General features: G+C 40.4%; 1 protein-coding gene across 1 annotated transcript in view; it reads left to right on the top strand.

The window, feature by feature from the left end:
* Positions 1–324: 324 nt before the first annotated feature.
* Positions 325–16,818, top strand: part of LOC141262742 (aldehyde dehydrogenase, mitochondrial-like) — a 41,780-nt gene continuing 25,286 nt past the window's right edge. Inside the window, exons 1-2 of the mRNA XM_073676317.1 lie at positions 325–568; positions 11,642–11,746. Of these exons, the coding sequence (XP_073532418.1) occupies positions 440–568; positions 11,642–11,746 (234 nt within the window). The 5' untranslated portion in view covers positions 325–439. The remainder of the gene's footprint in view (positions 569–11,641; positions 11,747–16,818) is intronic.

The following is a 16,818-nucleotide window of genomic DNA, read 5'->3' as shown; positions in this document are numbered from 1 at the left end:
GAATTGCAGACTAAAAATCCAACGTCAGTATAGTGCAGGGCAGTGATCCTGCATGCTGCTAACAATGGAGATGAGCACGGATCCCTGCAGGATGAGGATTACCAGCTCTCCAGGCTGTGGCTCCTTTGCTCAGTGACTGGGTGACAGATCGCAGACATAAACACACACCCAGCATTCCTCCGCTGCACTCACTGCCGGTCCCGTCCTCCAGTTAGCTGCGGGGAAGTTGATCGCTGGGAGGAGGGGCCTTTTCATCCTTGCCATTGGTCGAGCTCATCTCTACTTTTCGCGATGATTGGTCAGAATCCTGAGCTTCTGCTCTCTGTGACATGAGGGCGTGGTCTGCACGAGTTTGTAGAAGTTCAGTTTCCTCCCTGTGCTGAGTGGCCGGACTGCAGCTGCTGTGTGCGGACACTGTGTACGAGACATCGGCCGCACCATGTTCCGAGCTGTGCTGGGGAAAGTCTGCTCCAGGGCATCGCAGGTGCCTCTGGGGGTCCAGGTCGGCAGGTTTTCTGCTGCTGCCATTCCTGCCCCCAACCCTAAGCCCGACGTCCACTATAACCAGGTAATGACCCCATGATTATAGTATATTATATATAGTATATTGGCGACGATGTCGGAGTATGGAGTTGATCGTTCTACCTATCTGTCCTTTATTTCGCTCTGCAGTGTGATCAGCTGCAGACTGGGTTCAGATCTCGGCCCTCAGTCCTACAATTCCCCTCCGATTTCCTGGATCTGGTAGTTGGCATGTCAGATCTATAGGCTGCAGTTTATACATCCAGCTCTGTACCTCTGGTATTATCTAATGGCACCAGAGTGATCGGGTGCAAGCAGTGTCAGACATTGCACACATTTTGCAGCTTTGAAATAATTTTTCATAAGAATGTTGTAATGATGGGAAAAATCAGCCATTGTAGTGATCAGAAGTATTACAGAGCCGGAGTGACGGACAGCCACATCTAAGCATCTGTCTACACTGCGGAGATGTCTGATGGACATTCTCCTGTTAGGTCTATTTAGTAATTATTCACATTTCCACTATAAACCATTTTGGAGAACATTTCTGTTCTTATTCCTGGACATTTATTTATAAGTTGACAACTGGGAATGTCACTACACAGACTCTGTCCAACCAGTGCTATGTATGGGCAGCATGGTGGCTCAGTGGTTAGCACTGTAGCCTTGCAGCTCTGGGGTCCTGGTTTTAAATCCCACCAAGGACAATATCTGCAAGGAGTTTGTATGTTCTCCGCTTGTTTGTGTGGGTTTCCTCCCATATGCCACCTTTTTTTTTTTTTTTTTTTTTTTTTTTTACTTATTTATTTTTAATCTCCCCTCTTCATCACACTCCTACACATTTCATGAGAATCCACATAAGCATTTGTAGGAATATCTACTATATATATGAGTAATTACCGAGTCCAACAATTGTGAGGTTTTTCTGCCATGACACTCTGTCCTCTACGTCCAACCATGTACTTTGTGCTTGGCGGATTCAACTTTTCTATTTGATGAACCAAGATTTTGATTCTTGTAAATTAAAAAGGCTGAACAAAAACTATACATCTGTACATTTTATAACCGCAATTAGAGTTTCAACCAAACGGGTGTTCTGGAGTGGGGGGTGACCTTTCCCATGTGGAAACAAAAACATATATTTTAAAGGGAAGCTATCATCAGAAAAAATGCTATTAACCTACAGATATGGGGCTAATAGTGTTATGCTGGCCGGTGCCTGCACATAGCCAAACCCTGCAGGGAGAAAATGACCTTTATTCCCCCCGGCAGCGTTCTGTTTCTGTCACTGCGGTGTAGCCGGTGCTGGTTCAATCACTGCTCTGAGAATACATGGCAGTGCCTGTTACTGCGCCCCCGGCCCAGTCTGACAGCCGGTCCCAATGCAGAGCCAGTGTCAGGCGTGGTTTCAGTTACGGGGCGGCGCTGGTTCACTCACCGGCGGCTGTAACCGTGCTCCTGGCATTAGGGCCGGCTGTCAGGCCCATGGGCGCGGTTACAGCCACCGCTATGTATTCTTAGAGCAGTGACTGAACAAGTACAGGTGCCGGCCACCATAATAACGCTATTACCAGGGCTGTGGAGTCAAAATCGGAGTCGGTATAATATGGACTGACTCCAACGCCTAAAATATATAATAAATTGGGTACAGTAGTTCAGTGCCGTTTGTGGGGAATATATTTTTTTTCATAAGAATTTGGGAAATTTATGAAATGTCCTATTCCTGATAATAAGGGTCTAGACTTTTAGCTGAGATGAATCTGTGCTACAGTAAATTTATCACTTAAACATGAGCCATGTATGAGGGAGTCGGTGTCATGGAAATTGAGGATTCGGAGGTTTGGCTTACTGACTCCACAGCCCTGGCTATTATCCTGCGTATTAAACCCAAATCTGCAGGTTAATAGCGTTTTTTTCTGGTGACAGGTTCCCTTTAAATCAGGTTTTTGTGTTACAATGACTCTAGTTCAGGCTCATTTGATGCTTCAATACAAAAGATAGTCGGGATGTGACCATTGTGGTTTACTAATTAACACATGTCCTGATATCTTAATTATTGCATACCACTTCCAACTGAATATAACCTCACAACCCGAGAGCCTGGTGTTCCCGGGTTCAAAAAGAGATATATGCTAAAAATACATTAAAATTGTTCATTTTATTCCAGCAATATATAAAAAATAATACATAAAACAGCAGGGAGAACTTATATAAATAAACATGTGGCACAGTGTAAAGGACCTTATGCTATATAAGTATTGGTAATGATAATCCGATACAAGGAGCCAGTCAAATGCGAGTATAGATAGATATAAGTTAAGGTGCAAAAATGCAGTTGTAAGGATCTTGTTGCCATCTGAATGTCTAAATACTAATAGATAAGGTGCAGTGTAAATCAAATAAAGTGCATAATGAAATTATGGAAACCTTCCCGTTTTCTGAGTATCAAATATTACAGCTGAACCTGAATCTGTAATCAAATGTAAGTGCAGAGTTCAAACAAGATTAAGTAGAATGTAAAGTGCTTAGTGCCTCTGTAGAGGCATTCCTATACACATTAGCATTTGCATCGTTGCAGCTTACAATATAGCATAAAGTCAAATAAACTTACAATCAGTCGTCAGTCCATGTCCAAATGTAGAGAGAACCCCGACGACGCCATTTCGCCAGTGCTCTTTCCAAGGGACGTACCTTTCCAATATACATCTTCGACAGACGATGCAAAAAGCAAACGCACACAAATTTTCATCACTTTTTTTTGTTTTTATGAGAGAGTTGGGAGATGTATAGTATTGGTCAAAAGCAACTGTTAATGCAATGGTTTTTCTTGATTTTATTGTAATATGCACATTGTAGATTCAGACTGAAGGCAGCAAAATTGAGAAGGAATACACATGGAATCAAAGGGTAAAGAAACTTGTGAAACAAACCAGAATGTGTTAAACCTTAGATTCCTCAAAGTACCCTCCTTACTTTGATGCAGTACTGTAGCTACCAGGGAGGCAGAGGGTGCAGCCGCCCCGGTCCCCGCGCTCTGAGGGGCCCACCCGGAACTACGCTACTTTGAACTGTATCAGCGTGCGCTGATACAGTTAAACTCTGCGGCAGAGCAGTGAGACACGATCACCCTGCACTGCCGCTATGGGGACCTGGTGCGTGCCGGCACTGGGCTCCCATTCCCCTTTTTACTATATGACTTTAGACAAAGGCGTCGTCAGTCAAGTAGGAGGATGTGGTGCTTGGTTGGGAGTAGAGCTGGAGTGACAGAGGCTTCAGATCTGCAATAGCTCTTCATTTTCATTTGCATATCAATTCAAACACTGATTTCTCAGTAACAGAGGAACGAACTGGCCATGTAAAGGAATTGATGGACTTGTCTTTGAAAGATCTACATGTGTATATAAATAGATTGAGAGGTGAAATCTTGCTCACCGTTTTCCACTGACCATTGGGTGAATAACTTATGAATACTACAGCTCTTACTGGAGCTCTGGACTGGCAGTAGGCAGAATTCTCCAAAGACCTTTGATTTAGTCAGCAGTTCTTGGTGGTTTCATCAGCATCCACTGACTATCACATGTGTATTGGTTTTGGCAGGCAATTTACTTTTTGTTTCCTAAGCAGATGAACAACGCCAGAGACTTTCAACTATCGTTTATCTCCCTGTATTGACATTAAATGGAAATTTAAAGGGGTCTTTCAGGTTTAACATTTACTTTTAAAAGAGCTGAGTTCTGCTTGATAATTGAGTACTCCCATGGAGGTTCACCCAAATTCATAGTCACTGCTTCCACCTCCTCCATAGATCCAGAATAGTGGGTCATTCGCCAGAAGTGTAACCTGTAGACTATACTTTGTGTTACAGTTGTTTCTGCAATGCCTTCGAGGGAGGTACACATAGCATTACTGCAGTATATGGCACAATAATTTATTTTTCACCGTTATCCCCACCCCTCCCTTAGGTGTCGGTGTAACCTTACGCAATGCTGACCTCCAATTTCTTGTTATAGTGCGCCAGGCTCCTTTTATGAAATTGATTTAATACTTGAGGCAAAATGAGGGTGGCTCAATAAAGGTATGGTACAAATGCTATGATTAACTGATGTTGTCTTATATTTCAGCTGAAGGGTACAGTAGATATAAACAGCCTGCATACCCCTGTTAAAATACCTGGGTTTTTTTGTCCTATAAAAACAAAATCGTGCTAAGAAGAGTCAGTTCAGAACTTGTTTAACCTTTAATGTCCCACCATAATCTGTACAATTCAATATAAAAATAAACTGAAATCTTTTCAGACGGAAAAAGAGGAAAACTAAAGAACCAAAATAATGTGGTTGCACAAATATGCACACCTTTAGCCCACGGCCCCACTATCAGTATTTGGTCAGTATTTTTTTCTCAGGAGTGGGTACCAAAACCAGGAGTGGCTGATAAATGCAGAATTGGTGACTTGTTTCTATTATACCTTTTCTCTGTTCCTCACCTGGTTTTGGCTCCCACTCCTGAGAAAAAATACTAATCAAATACTGATAGTGGGGCCGTGGCCTTAATCTAATAATTTGTTGAATGAAGTTCCTTTGAATTTATGGCAGCATTCAGTCTTTTTGGGTAGGAGACTACAACCCCTGGCAAAAAAAATTATGGAATCACCGGGCTCAGAGGATGTTCATTCAGTTGTTTAATGTTGTTGAAAAAAAGCAGATCACAGACATGGCACAAAACTAAAGTCATTTCAAATGGCAACTTTAGGGCTTTAATAAACACTAAAAGAAATCAAGATTGAAAATGTGGTACTCAGTAAGGGTAATTTTTTTTTTTTTTTTTTTCAGACCAAGCAGAGGGAAAAAATTATGGAATCACTTGATTTGGAGGTTTGCTTTGGGTCATTGTTGTGTTGAAAGGTGAAATTCCTCTTCAGCTTTTTAACAGAGACCTGAAGGTTTTGTTGCAAAATTGACTGATCTTTATTTTGAACTGTTCATAATTTCCTCCACCTTGACTACAGCCCCAGATCCAGCTGCTGAAAAACAGTCCCAAAGCATAATGTTGCCTCCACCATGCTTCACTGTGGGTGTGGAGTTCTTTTGGTGATTCACAGTGTTGGCTCTGCAGTAAATATACCTTTTGAAATTATGGATGAAAAGTTCAATCTTGTTAAAACACGTTTTCCCACATGCTTTTGGCAGACTTGATGTAGATTTTGGAAAAACATAGCTGGGCTTGGATGTTTTTCTTTGTTAGAAAAGGCTTCTCTCTTGCTCAACCTACTCCACTGGCCAGACATATAAAGAATACAGGAGATTGACACATGCTAAACACAACCAGTACTTGCCAGAAATTCCTGCAGCTCCTTTAATGTTGCTATAGGCCTCTTAGCAGGCTCCTGGACCAATTTTATTTTTATTTTTTCATCAATTTTTGAGAGACATTCAGCACTGTTGTGCGAATTTTAAGCCATTTTTTGATGACCATCTTCAATGTTCCATGGTATATCTAATGCCATGGAAAAAAAATGTTCTACCCTTCTCCTGATTGATAACTTTCAACAATGAGATGTCTTTGTTGTGTTGTAAGTTGTTTTCGAACCATGGCTTTTGCTATAATATGCAACTAAGAAAATGTCAGGAAAATACTATGAGAACAGCTTAACCCCATATAAAGTTTATCAGAATCATAATAAATGATGGCAGCTGTGTACTGACTACTATTTAACATGAGTTTAAATGTGATTGACTAATTCTGAATACAACCACATTCCTAATTATGAGAGCACACTTATGCAACCACACTATTTTATTTCCTTTCTCAAAATAATTTTTGTTTCTCAATGGGTTTGTACAGATTATGGGTGACATTAAAGGTGGAAAAGTTCTGAAATGATTATTCTTAGCATTTTAACAGGGGTGTGTAGCCTCTCCATTCATGTCAATCCAACTTTTTATTTTATTTTATTTTTTTAAATGCCTTAATAGGGATCTGTCAGGATGATTTTACAAGTCAATTTATAGGTTGTGTAACAGCAATACAAATGATACCTACCTTGTAGTAATCCACTGCTGAATCAAGATTTGAAGCCGGATGCAAATTAGACTGTAAGTGTGTTCCAATCGAAACGCTCCTCTAAGTTATGGAACTGCAGTAATATTTTATCTTTATTTATGAAAATTGAGTGATAAGATCTTGAATTGGCCTAAACACCTAGTCTAAACACACTACTGCCGCAGTAGCAGCAAAATCACATTGTTTTATTAAAATCGCAGGCAAAAAAAAAATTCTACCAAGGCGATTGCTGCAAAAAGGTGTGAATGCTGCCTAAGGGTGTGTGCAGACGAGCCGGAGCCACTGCGGGTTTGACGCTGTGGACTTGTGCCGCGTCAAACCCGCACCGGCCAGCTGTTACAGCATAATGGATGGGATTTGTACAAATCCCATGTCCACTATGCATCACTGTGCACCGTAGGTTAAAATAAAAAAAGGGGGAAAAGGCGGAGCTCATTTGCATATCCGCGCGCAGCTCCTCCGCAGCTTCGGGGCCGCAGGCTGGGAAATACGTCTGCACATACCCTAAGAGTTGTGATCGTTTGAAGCATTTTATCCTACATCCTCTTGAGCATTATGTGGTAACGTTTGAGTTTGCAGACGCCATGCTCTGGTTGAAAAGCGTGACCTTTTGGATGAACCTGATGGCTGCCTCTAGGACTTTGTAATTTTTTTATTTTTTGACATTTGTCTTTTTGATTCTAGTTTTGACTAGGTGTTGTTTTGTCATGTATACGGCTTTTTGTATATTTTTAGCTCTGATGCATGTTAAACATGTAACATAGTTTTTAAGGTTGAAGGAAGACTAAGTCCATCTAGTCCAACCCATAGCCTAACTTGTTGATCCAGAGGAAGGCAAAAAAAAAACATGTGGCAAACACTAAGCTCCACATTGGGGAAAAAAATTCCTAAGGCTGTACACCCAGCCTTGCTGATCAAGGAAACCTGTCAACAAAAAAAAAAATAAAATTAAAATGGTATTTACCTACAGCCACAGTGGAAATCTGCAAGGGAATACTGTTTTAAAGGTGCAGGATTCTAATTGTAAATACAATTACAGGAAGAAAACACAGGTCTATTCTCTATGCAGCTGTTCACTTCCAGTCATCATGGCAATGCAGGAGGCTGTAACAGTCACTATTCACTATACAGTGAGCATGCCGCAGTCCCTCCCACCACTCCTTGATTGACATCCTGCTCTGTAGTGGGTGTGCAGGACAGGATATTGATCAAAGAGTGGTGGGCTTGATTTCAGCATGCTCACTATGTAACCAGCAGTGACTGTAATAGCTCCCTGCACCGCCACGATGACTGGAAGCATACGGTGCTGCAACAACATTGGAGAGAAAAAAGGATTTCTGGGAATTTTGAAAAAATCTGTGTAGCGACAGACGTGAGTAAAAGCTAGCAAACCATTGCTCATATTTTACAACCTTACCAGCTAACTCTGGTTCTCCCGGAGGACCCAGTACTGATAACACAGGTTCTTGGTCCTGCTATGAGGACCTGTAGACTGCTGTTGTGTTGGGAACCCTCTTTATTTTCTGACCTGACACTAGCAGAAGCTCTGGGCTGAGTTCAGACACTCCATGTTAATATTCTGCACTCTACAATTCAGAGAATATATTTATTTATGCACAGTAATGGGAAGAAGGTCACCAATCATGACTGCAGGGTGGATCCCTTGCAGCACTCTCCTCACTGTTCCCTGTTAACTATAGCAGATAAATGACTGACCACAAAAATCAGCATATCTGTGACACCTTTGTTACACTCAGTTTGTATAACCAAGCTTGTTGTAAAACAGCTTTTGAACCAATAGCAGAAATACTTGTGTCTAATCTGCTCTTCATCGCCAAACTTTAGGAATGGTTGATCTACTCTTACCTATGATCTGGTTTATGCACTCCACAGAAAATGCTCTTATTTAAAGGGAACCTGTTACCAAGCAGAACAACGCAAGCACTGTAGTGCACATGCGTAGGCTTAATTTATGGGTCATCGGCGCTCATTGGCCGGACCCGGATGTAGTAGCGCTTATTTGGACACAGCATATTTTTGCTGCGTCCAAAACGCTGCGTTCTATTGAATGCATGTAAATCCACTTGTGTTCACTGAACCATGCGAATCTACCACATTCAATACATTCTAGTGGTCAAATTTCTGTTGCGGAGACTAGCGAATCCGCAAGGGAAATTGACATGCTGCGGTCCTGAAAGACACGCTGCATGTCAGTTTCCGCGGGTGATCCGCAGGTGCCCAGATGCGCATAGTGGACATGGGATTTCTAGAAATCCCATCCACTATGCTGTAACATCTGGACACTGCGGATTTGATGCTGCATAAATACGAAGCATCAAACCCGCAGAATTTCCTGATCGTGGGCACGTACCCTAACGGTGGGGACCTCAGCGCAGGTAAGTGGCTGTGCGTAAATGACATTGTCTTCCTTCCTAAGAGTTTGGAGTTTGAGAGTGTGGACCACTTTGAGTTAGGGCTGCTGGGTAAGCAGGGTGGGACTGTTGAAGCCATGAAAGTATTATTTATCTGTAAAACATGCATTTATTTTAGTAGGGAATGAGGCTTCGAGCTAGAGGAACAAAGCTTTGGGCCTGTTGAAAACAAAACTTTGGGGAAATGTCGAGCTGCATCATACACGTGAAATCAATAGAAAATTTAAAAACTTGTAAAAAATAATTGGCAGTCTGCAGGGTTTTCATCATGCTTTCTGAAATAACTTGAATCTGACAAAAGTAATAATAAATTAAAAATCTATGAAAATGAACAAATGAAAGTCAGACATTGCTTTTCAACCCTGCTTCCACAGAATTTTTTTAAAAAAATTAAACTCCTGAAATAGATCTGGACAGAAATGATGGCACTCTTAACTTAATATTTTGTTGAACAAACTTTTGAGGCAATCACTGCAATCAAACGATTCCTGTAACTGTCAATGAGACTTCTGCACCTCTCGACAGGTATTTTGTCCCACTCCTCATGAGCAAACTGCTCCAGTTGTCTTGTGTTTGAAGGTTGCCTTTTCCAGATGACATGTTTCAACTCTTTCCAAAGATGCTCAATAGGATTTAGGTCAGGGCTCATAGGCCATTTCAGAATAGTCCAATGTTTTCCTCTTAGCTATTCTTGGGTGTTTTTAGCTGTGTGTTTTGGGTCATTATCCTTGTGCCCTGCACAGATTCAAGACTCCCTGTGCCAGATGCAGCAAAACAACCCCAGAACATAACAGAGCCTCCACCATGTTTCACAGTAGGGACAGTGTTCTTTTCTTGAAATGCTTCATTTTTCCATCTGTGAACATAGAGCTGATGTGCCTTGCCAGAAACTTCCAATTTTGTCTCATCTGTCCATAGGACATTCTCCCAGAAGCTTTGTTGCTTGTCAACATGTAGTTTGGCAAATTCCAGTCTGGCTTTTTTATGATTTTTTTTTTTTTTTTTCAACAATGGTGTTCTCCTTGGTCGTCTCCCATGAAGTCCACTTTGGATCAAACAACGACGGATGGTGCGATCTGACACGGATGTTCTTTGAGCTTGAAGTTCACCTTTAATCTCTTTAGAAGTTATCCTTGGCTCTTTTGTTACCCTTCGTATTATCCGTCTCTTTGATTTGTCATCAATTTTCCTCCTGCGGCCACGTCCAGGGAGGTTGGCTACAATCCCATGGATCTTAAATTTCTGAATAATATGTGCAACTGTAGTTACAGGAACATCACAAGCTGCTTGGAGATGGTCTTATAACATTTACCTTTTTAACATGCTTGTCTATAATTTTCTTTCTAACCTCCTGAGACAACACTTTCCTTTGCTTCCTCTGGTCCTTGTTGAGTGTGGTACACACCATGTCACCAAACAGCACAGTGAGTATCTGTAGCCCTATATACAGGCCCACTGACTTATTACAAGATTGTAGACACCTGTGATGCTAATTAGTGGACACAACTTGATTTAACATGTCCCTTTTGTCACATTATTTTCAGGGGCACCATAATTTCTGTCCAGGTCTATTTCATGAGTTTAACTTAAATAAAAAAAAAACTCTGTGGAAGCAGAAAAGCAATGTCTGACTTTCATCTGTTCATTTTCATAGATTTTTAATGTATTACTTTTGTCAGATTCAAGTTACTTCTGTGACCATTGTGGGCTTTTCTTTCATTAAACGAGGGGTACCAACAATTTTGACAAATGCTGCTAAATGTTTAAGCATTCTAACATCCTTGCAAAATAAAACTGCATTTTATAAATGGTTCTGATGTATTTTGTGTGCTATTACTATCTGGATTAATGGTATAAACATTCAATGTTTGAAAATTGCAATTTTTAATTTGTCAAATGTCTGATATTTATATAAATAAACGCAAAACCTATTTACCTAAATTTACCACTAACATAAAGTACAATGTATCACGAAGAAATGTTCTCAAAATCACTGGGATATGTTTGAACATTCCAGAGTTATTGCCACATAAAGTGACACATGTCCGATTTTGAAAAATTTGACTTGATTAAAAAGTAGTATATTACTGATATATAATCTACCTCCTGAAAAAGTGTGAATAAGTATATAAATGGTCAATGGGTTGACAATTTATCTGACACTGTATAAGGCTATGTGCCCACGATGCAGAAATTTTCCGGAGCATTTCTGCATGTCCTTGGCAGAAAAAAACGCATGCTGATTTAACACGCGTTTTTACTTGCAGATTTGCCATGTGTTTTTCCAATGCATTGTATAGGCAAATCCGCATTCAGAAACGCACAAGAAATGGTCATTCTTCATTTTTTTTTTTTTTTCCACACCTAAAATCCGTGCAGAAAAAATCCAGACCATGTGCACAGAACTTGCAAAATGTCATGGGATAAGATGTGCAATGCGTTTCTGCTGCATTTTTCGCATGGAAAAAATGCACAAACGCACCTAATCCGCATCGTGTGCACATAGCCTAACCCTGTTTCTCCAATGTCTATATAGAATTACTCCTCATTAAACACATGAATGCCATTTAATATGAAATATCTGAGTTGGAGGACTTGTAAAATATTATTATGATTTCTCTTTTCAGCTCTTCATAAACAATGAGTTTCAACATGCAGCCAGCAAGAAGACTTTCCCCACAATCAACCCTTCCACTGGAGAGGTCATCTGTCATGTTGCAGAGGCAGATAAGGTAACTTGTTAATGTGCATTGTTAAAATGGCAGATAATTATAAATTTCTTCTCCTTTCTACAGAGGAAAAGCTAATTGACAGTATTGCAAAAGCAGTAAATAAATATCCACGGTATAGAAGTGATGCATTTAGTAACTTTTATTCTGTAATAAATTTTAATACCCTGGAGTGTTGCCAGTAATCTGGGCACATCATCAGGCATGCCAGCGTTCTTTAGCATCTGACTGTATGTTATCAGTTTTCTTAAATTTAGTGATGAATTTGGTGCGAATACTTTTACTGCTAGAAGGCAACACAGATGTTTGGTGCAGAAAAATACAGGAATCGGTCCCTGCAATCATCACTTCACTGTATACCAGCGTTTGCATTGTGCAGTAGTGGCTGAGCGGTCTGCACTACTGTTGGATTAATGTCTTGCTGTTAATGTGTGGCCGTATACATTGGACAAATGTTCACTTCACCAACCGACTTTTGAGTATGTTGATGCCCCAACTCTCTATCAATGGTAGATGTTACAAAGACTCCACCACTACTATTATATCATCAGCACAACTTCATGGGTAACCCTTCAATTTATATGAGGTTTTACCATTCCAGGTCTACAGTCTTGTGTTCAGGCATTTCTTGCCCACTTCTGCGTTGCTGTCTTATTGCAAGGACGCGTCCAGATGTCCTTTTTTTTTTTTTTTTCTGGACTGTGTAAATTGTTCCAATGAGTGCGTGCGCAAGATGTCAGATGGGGGAACAGGTCAAAGAAAGGCGCAGGCGCCGTCATTTCGGGAGTCGCAGCATGTACAGATGGGTATTCCGGGCCTCGCAACGTCGTCAGGATGTTACTGTGCATGTGCCGCCCCTGGAATGAGGCACCTCTGCAAAATGTTGGCTGGGGAAGCAGGTCACAGAGAAGAGTGAACTGTCAATCACTTGCAGGAAGCCGGCAGAGGGAGGAGAAAGAGGTCGAGAGGCCAGAGAGCTGTAAGTTCTGACCAATTCCCTGCACTTGCAAACAGAATTGCATTACAATTCGCCAATAGATTAAAAGACAACAGAGACAGAGTTGTAACACAAAGGTATGGAAGTAATTATCATTATAGGTACTTTATTGTGAGGACATTACTCTGGGGTCTGAAAACTTGCTGATAGGTTCCCTTTAAGTAACAGTGGTGTAAACTGCAGATCTTGTGATTATGTGATAACGCCCATGTAGCAATCTTTGTAAGCAATAGGTAATGTTAGACCAGTTTGAAGCAAGGTTTTGGCAATGGCAGCAGTTCATAGGGTAGGGAGATTGACAGATGAGTTGCATAACTATGATGCAGATTGGGTGCGATCCAAGATAAAATAGCACAAATATATGCTTCATCATGTACTTGGCTTTATTTTATCCTTGTACAACAATGCAGAAAATGTTATTAGATTTGGGGTTTGTTTGGATCTTGATTTCTTAGGAGATGCCTTTCTTTAAAGACCCTGTTAAACTTCTCTATATGGATGTTATCTAGTGTAGAGCTTAGAGCTTAAAAATAATCGGTTGTTCACAGAACAGTGCTGGGCTGATAAGTACACAATTCCTGATTCAAGCAAAAGTATTTAACAAGGTAATAAAAGTTTCCATTCTGAATTGACTGACACAAGCAGGGTTTTTTGTTCAACAGGTCCAACTAGTATCATAACAAAAATTACTGTCCTCGCGACTTTCTTTCCTCATCGAACCAGCATGGAAGCTCCTATGGTCCCCCACCAGTTGTCACTTTGCTGGCTGCCAGTAATGCTAATTCTTTGCAATATTTTTTTTTCTGTAATTCCCTAACTTTGAAGCCAGTTTTGGAAGTGTTACTTTATAGTGGATGGAACTGTATTCACTTTCCACATGTTTTGTTGCCATTTCTCTGTTTTGCAAGAAGCTAAATGTTCAGTGGCCTGCAAATTCCTGGACAATAAGCAGCTCTGTAGATGATAACTTATTTATAGGATAGGCACAAACTTGCAAATTTTCATCCCCTCAAATACGGTTGGTTGGACAATAACATAGCAAATCAGAATTCAAATTGGCTATTTAACCCTTTAACACATAAACTATAATTAGCTGTGTTCTTTTTATTTTGTCCTTCCCTTTTACAAACATCCATTTTTTTTTTTTTTTTTTACCATATATTAAAAAGAAAAACTACATAAAACATATAATTTTTTTTTTTTTTTTTTTAACCATGAACCTGCGATTCAGTATTACAATATAGTCAAAATCATGGCGTCCAATGATGCCCTGCCTCTGGCAGGACGTCGCAAGTGGATCAACATCGCAGGTTCCCAGCTGCCATTGCAACTCATCAGCAGCCCATGATCACGACACAAGGTGGTAAGGAGCAATGGGTACATGAATGCTTGTGCTGGATTGCGATAATTAATTAATACCACTGTCAGTAATTTACTGCAGCAGTCAAGGGCCTAGCATGGAGTGGCACTTCAATTTCCCTCCCAGTCCCTGATTGCCTATCACATACTGCACTTCTTTGATGTGTATATTTTACTGATATCCATGCAGTTCAGCCTCCTGTTTTCATCTTTACTGGTTCCATCTTGATTCCCATATTTCAATCTGCTTCTTTCATCAATTCCATAATGCATCAGTACAGCATCACATGATCAGGTAGAGTCAAGACCGTCTCTGTTGTCATCATATGATTTCCCCATGCCTTTCCACCCCCATTCCATTCCTTCTGCCTACAGTCTCCTAAATAATAAGCTAAGATATCATATGTATGCAATCAATGAGGCTCAACTGTAATCTCCCATTATAATTGTATGACAGGTGCTGTCTAGTCATCATCCATAACTGTGATAGGAGTTTCTTTCCCGCCTTCCTTGTGGAGAACTTCAGTGGTGCAGCCCACTGCAGTTTCATGATACAAGAATTTCTGGTGATTGATATGGTGCCTCCTCTCCTATGCTTTTTCAGAGAACCTAAAACCATGTGATTCCCAGGGTGCGTTACAGTGCGATCACACGATTTAACTGATAAGGAGTATGCCATGAATTTTCAGATAGAAAGGAAAAACTAAATAAGGTAATACTGTCAGAAATGAAGATTTTGGCAGACTAGTGACAGACTGAATATTAAAAAAAAAAAAAAAAAAAAAAAAAAAAGACAAAACTGTAAATTTATCAAAACAGTAGAGCCTACAGGTGCGCTTTATATTTGTCTCTTAAATTATACTATGTATTGTGGATTTTTTTCTTTTATTCCTCCAGAAAATATATGCATAGATTGAAAATACCATTCTACTGCAGCACCGACACTGACTCAGTTGTCAATTTCGTTTATACGTTTTTAAGAGGAAAGACAACACGGCATCAGAACAGCTCTAAGAGAACATGTTCCAGCATTGTTTTACGAGGATTGCAAGTCTTTATTAGTGGTTTAGCTCTAGCAGAAAGCTTCTTGCACAAGTGTAATGTGTATCTCTACCAGCAAAGTGTGCACAGTGCTCTGAGTGAGATATCAGCTTTCGGAAATCTCCCATAATGTTTGCAGATTAGGACAGTATGATGAAACGCCACAGCGCAAAACCTCAATGTAATGTCCGTGAGAGACGCCTGCTGCACCTCACTAGAGGCCTTCTAGCCAACAGCCCATATGACCTAAAATATTGCCTCAGGTGTCAGTCTATGTTCCACTGTAACAGGCTGACATCCTGTGCCGTCAATGTAAATGGCTGTATTTAATTATCACCCTGTCCTTTTTACCGCATGATATCTTTTAATTACTCTATCTTTTGTGGAGTGATTTACATGCCGATGTGTCCGATTACCGGTAATCTGCTTTGTGTTGGTGCCTTCCATCTGGTCTAGGTGCAAAGATCACAGCTTCATCTTTTGTGCTAATTTTGTTTTCTGCTACTATTTAAAGATCTTCTAATCCGGGATTAGCCAGACTATGAAGCATTACAACGGATTATGAATCCTTTAGAAAATGGCATATTCTTAAACTTCAAATTTTCATAATTATTTTGGTGACAAGTAAGTTGTGTTATAAAAGTTCTCCATAGTAGGTAGAGATACTGCAACCTCCATTATTGGTAAATAACTTTTACTTTGCTTTTGTAGTTTTTATTTTCCTAATCCTAATGGACTAGTGTCTTCATCAGACTTTATCCCACATAGAGCTTTATCTACATGCAGTGAAAGATTAAAAATCTGAACTATTTGCTTCTTGCCTTTATTTTCCAAGCGATAATGGATTCTTCTCTCTACAAGTTGGCGTGGAAGCCTGCACCAAATGTCCCACCAGTTCATGGATTTCAGTGTTAGGCCTGACTGGTCGCTTATTTTCTGCTGCACATCTCCCACCCACGTTTGCTGTTGGACATGTATTGCAGCTCTGTTACTAAATTTTATTCTCAGATTTGACTGAGAACACAAGCCTTGGCATGAGCTGCTGTTGCTCCTGGGTGCAGTTGCAGAACAGGCACCTGCAGGTCCCAGTGCTCAATATCTAAAACCCAATTTTTGATGTCAACACCCTTTCGAGATCCTAATGGGGCCCTGTTGAACTTTGTCCATTATGACCACTGAAGTGATCGCATGCTCTGATGCCCTACAATACATCACCGACTTGTGTCCCTGAAAATGAACTGGTGCCCTAGCCCACACCTCTGATGGGCAGTCTTCAGCCTATGCACAGTATATACAGAAATCATTCAGTGGTCTGGGCAGGGATGTACAGAGCTCATGAATATGGAGGACTACATGGTGAAAGGTCTACTAGTCCTGTAGTGATTATCTTCTTCTTCTGATAAAAGTGATATATACAGTACAGACCAAACGTTTGGACACTCCTTCTCATTTAAAGATTTTTCTGTATTTTCATGACTTTGAAAATTGTACATTCACACTGAAGGCATCAAAACTATGAATTAACACATGTGGAATTATATACTTGACAAAAAAGTATGAAACAACTGAAAATATGTCTTATATTCTAGGTTTTTCAAAGTAGCCACCTTTTTGCTTTGACTGCTTTGCACACTCTTGGCATTCTCTTGATGAGCTTCAAGAGGTAGTCACCAGAAAT

This window comes from Phyllobates terribilis, unplaced genomic scaffold, assembly GCF_046119375.1.
Source record: "Phyllobates terribilis strain yellow unplaced genomic scaffold, ASM4611937v1 Scaffold_1__5_contigs__length_1240528914, whole genome shotgun sequence".
In the NCBI taxonomy this organism is placed as follows: domain Eukaryota; kingdom Metazoa; phylum Chordata; class Amphibia; order Anura; family Dendrobatidae; genus Phyllobates; species Phyllobates terribilis.
Note: the sequence above shows the minus strand (reverse complement) of the source record. Positions and strands in the feature narration are given on the sequence as shown.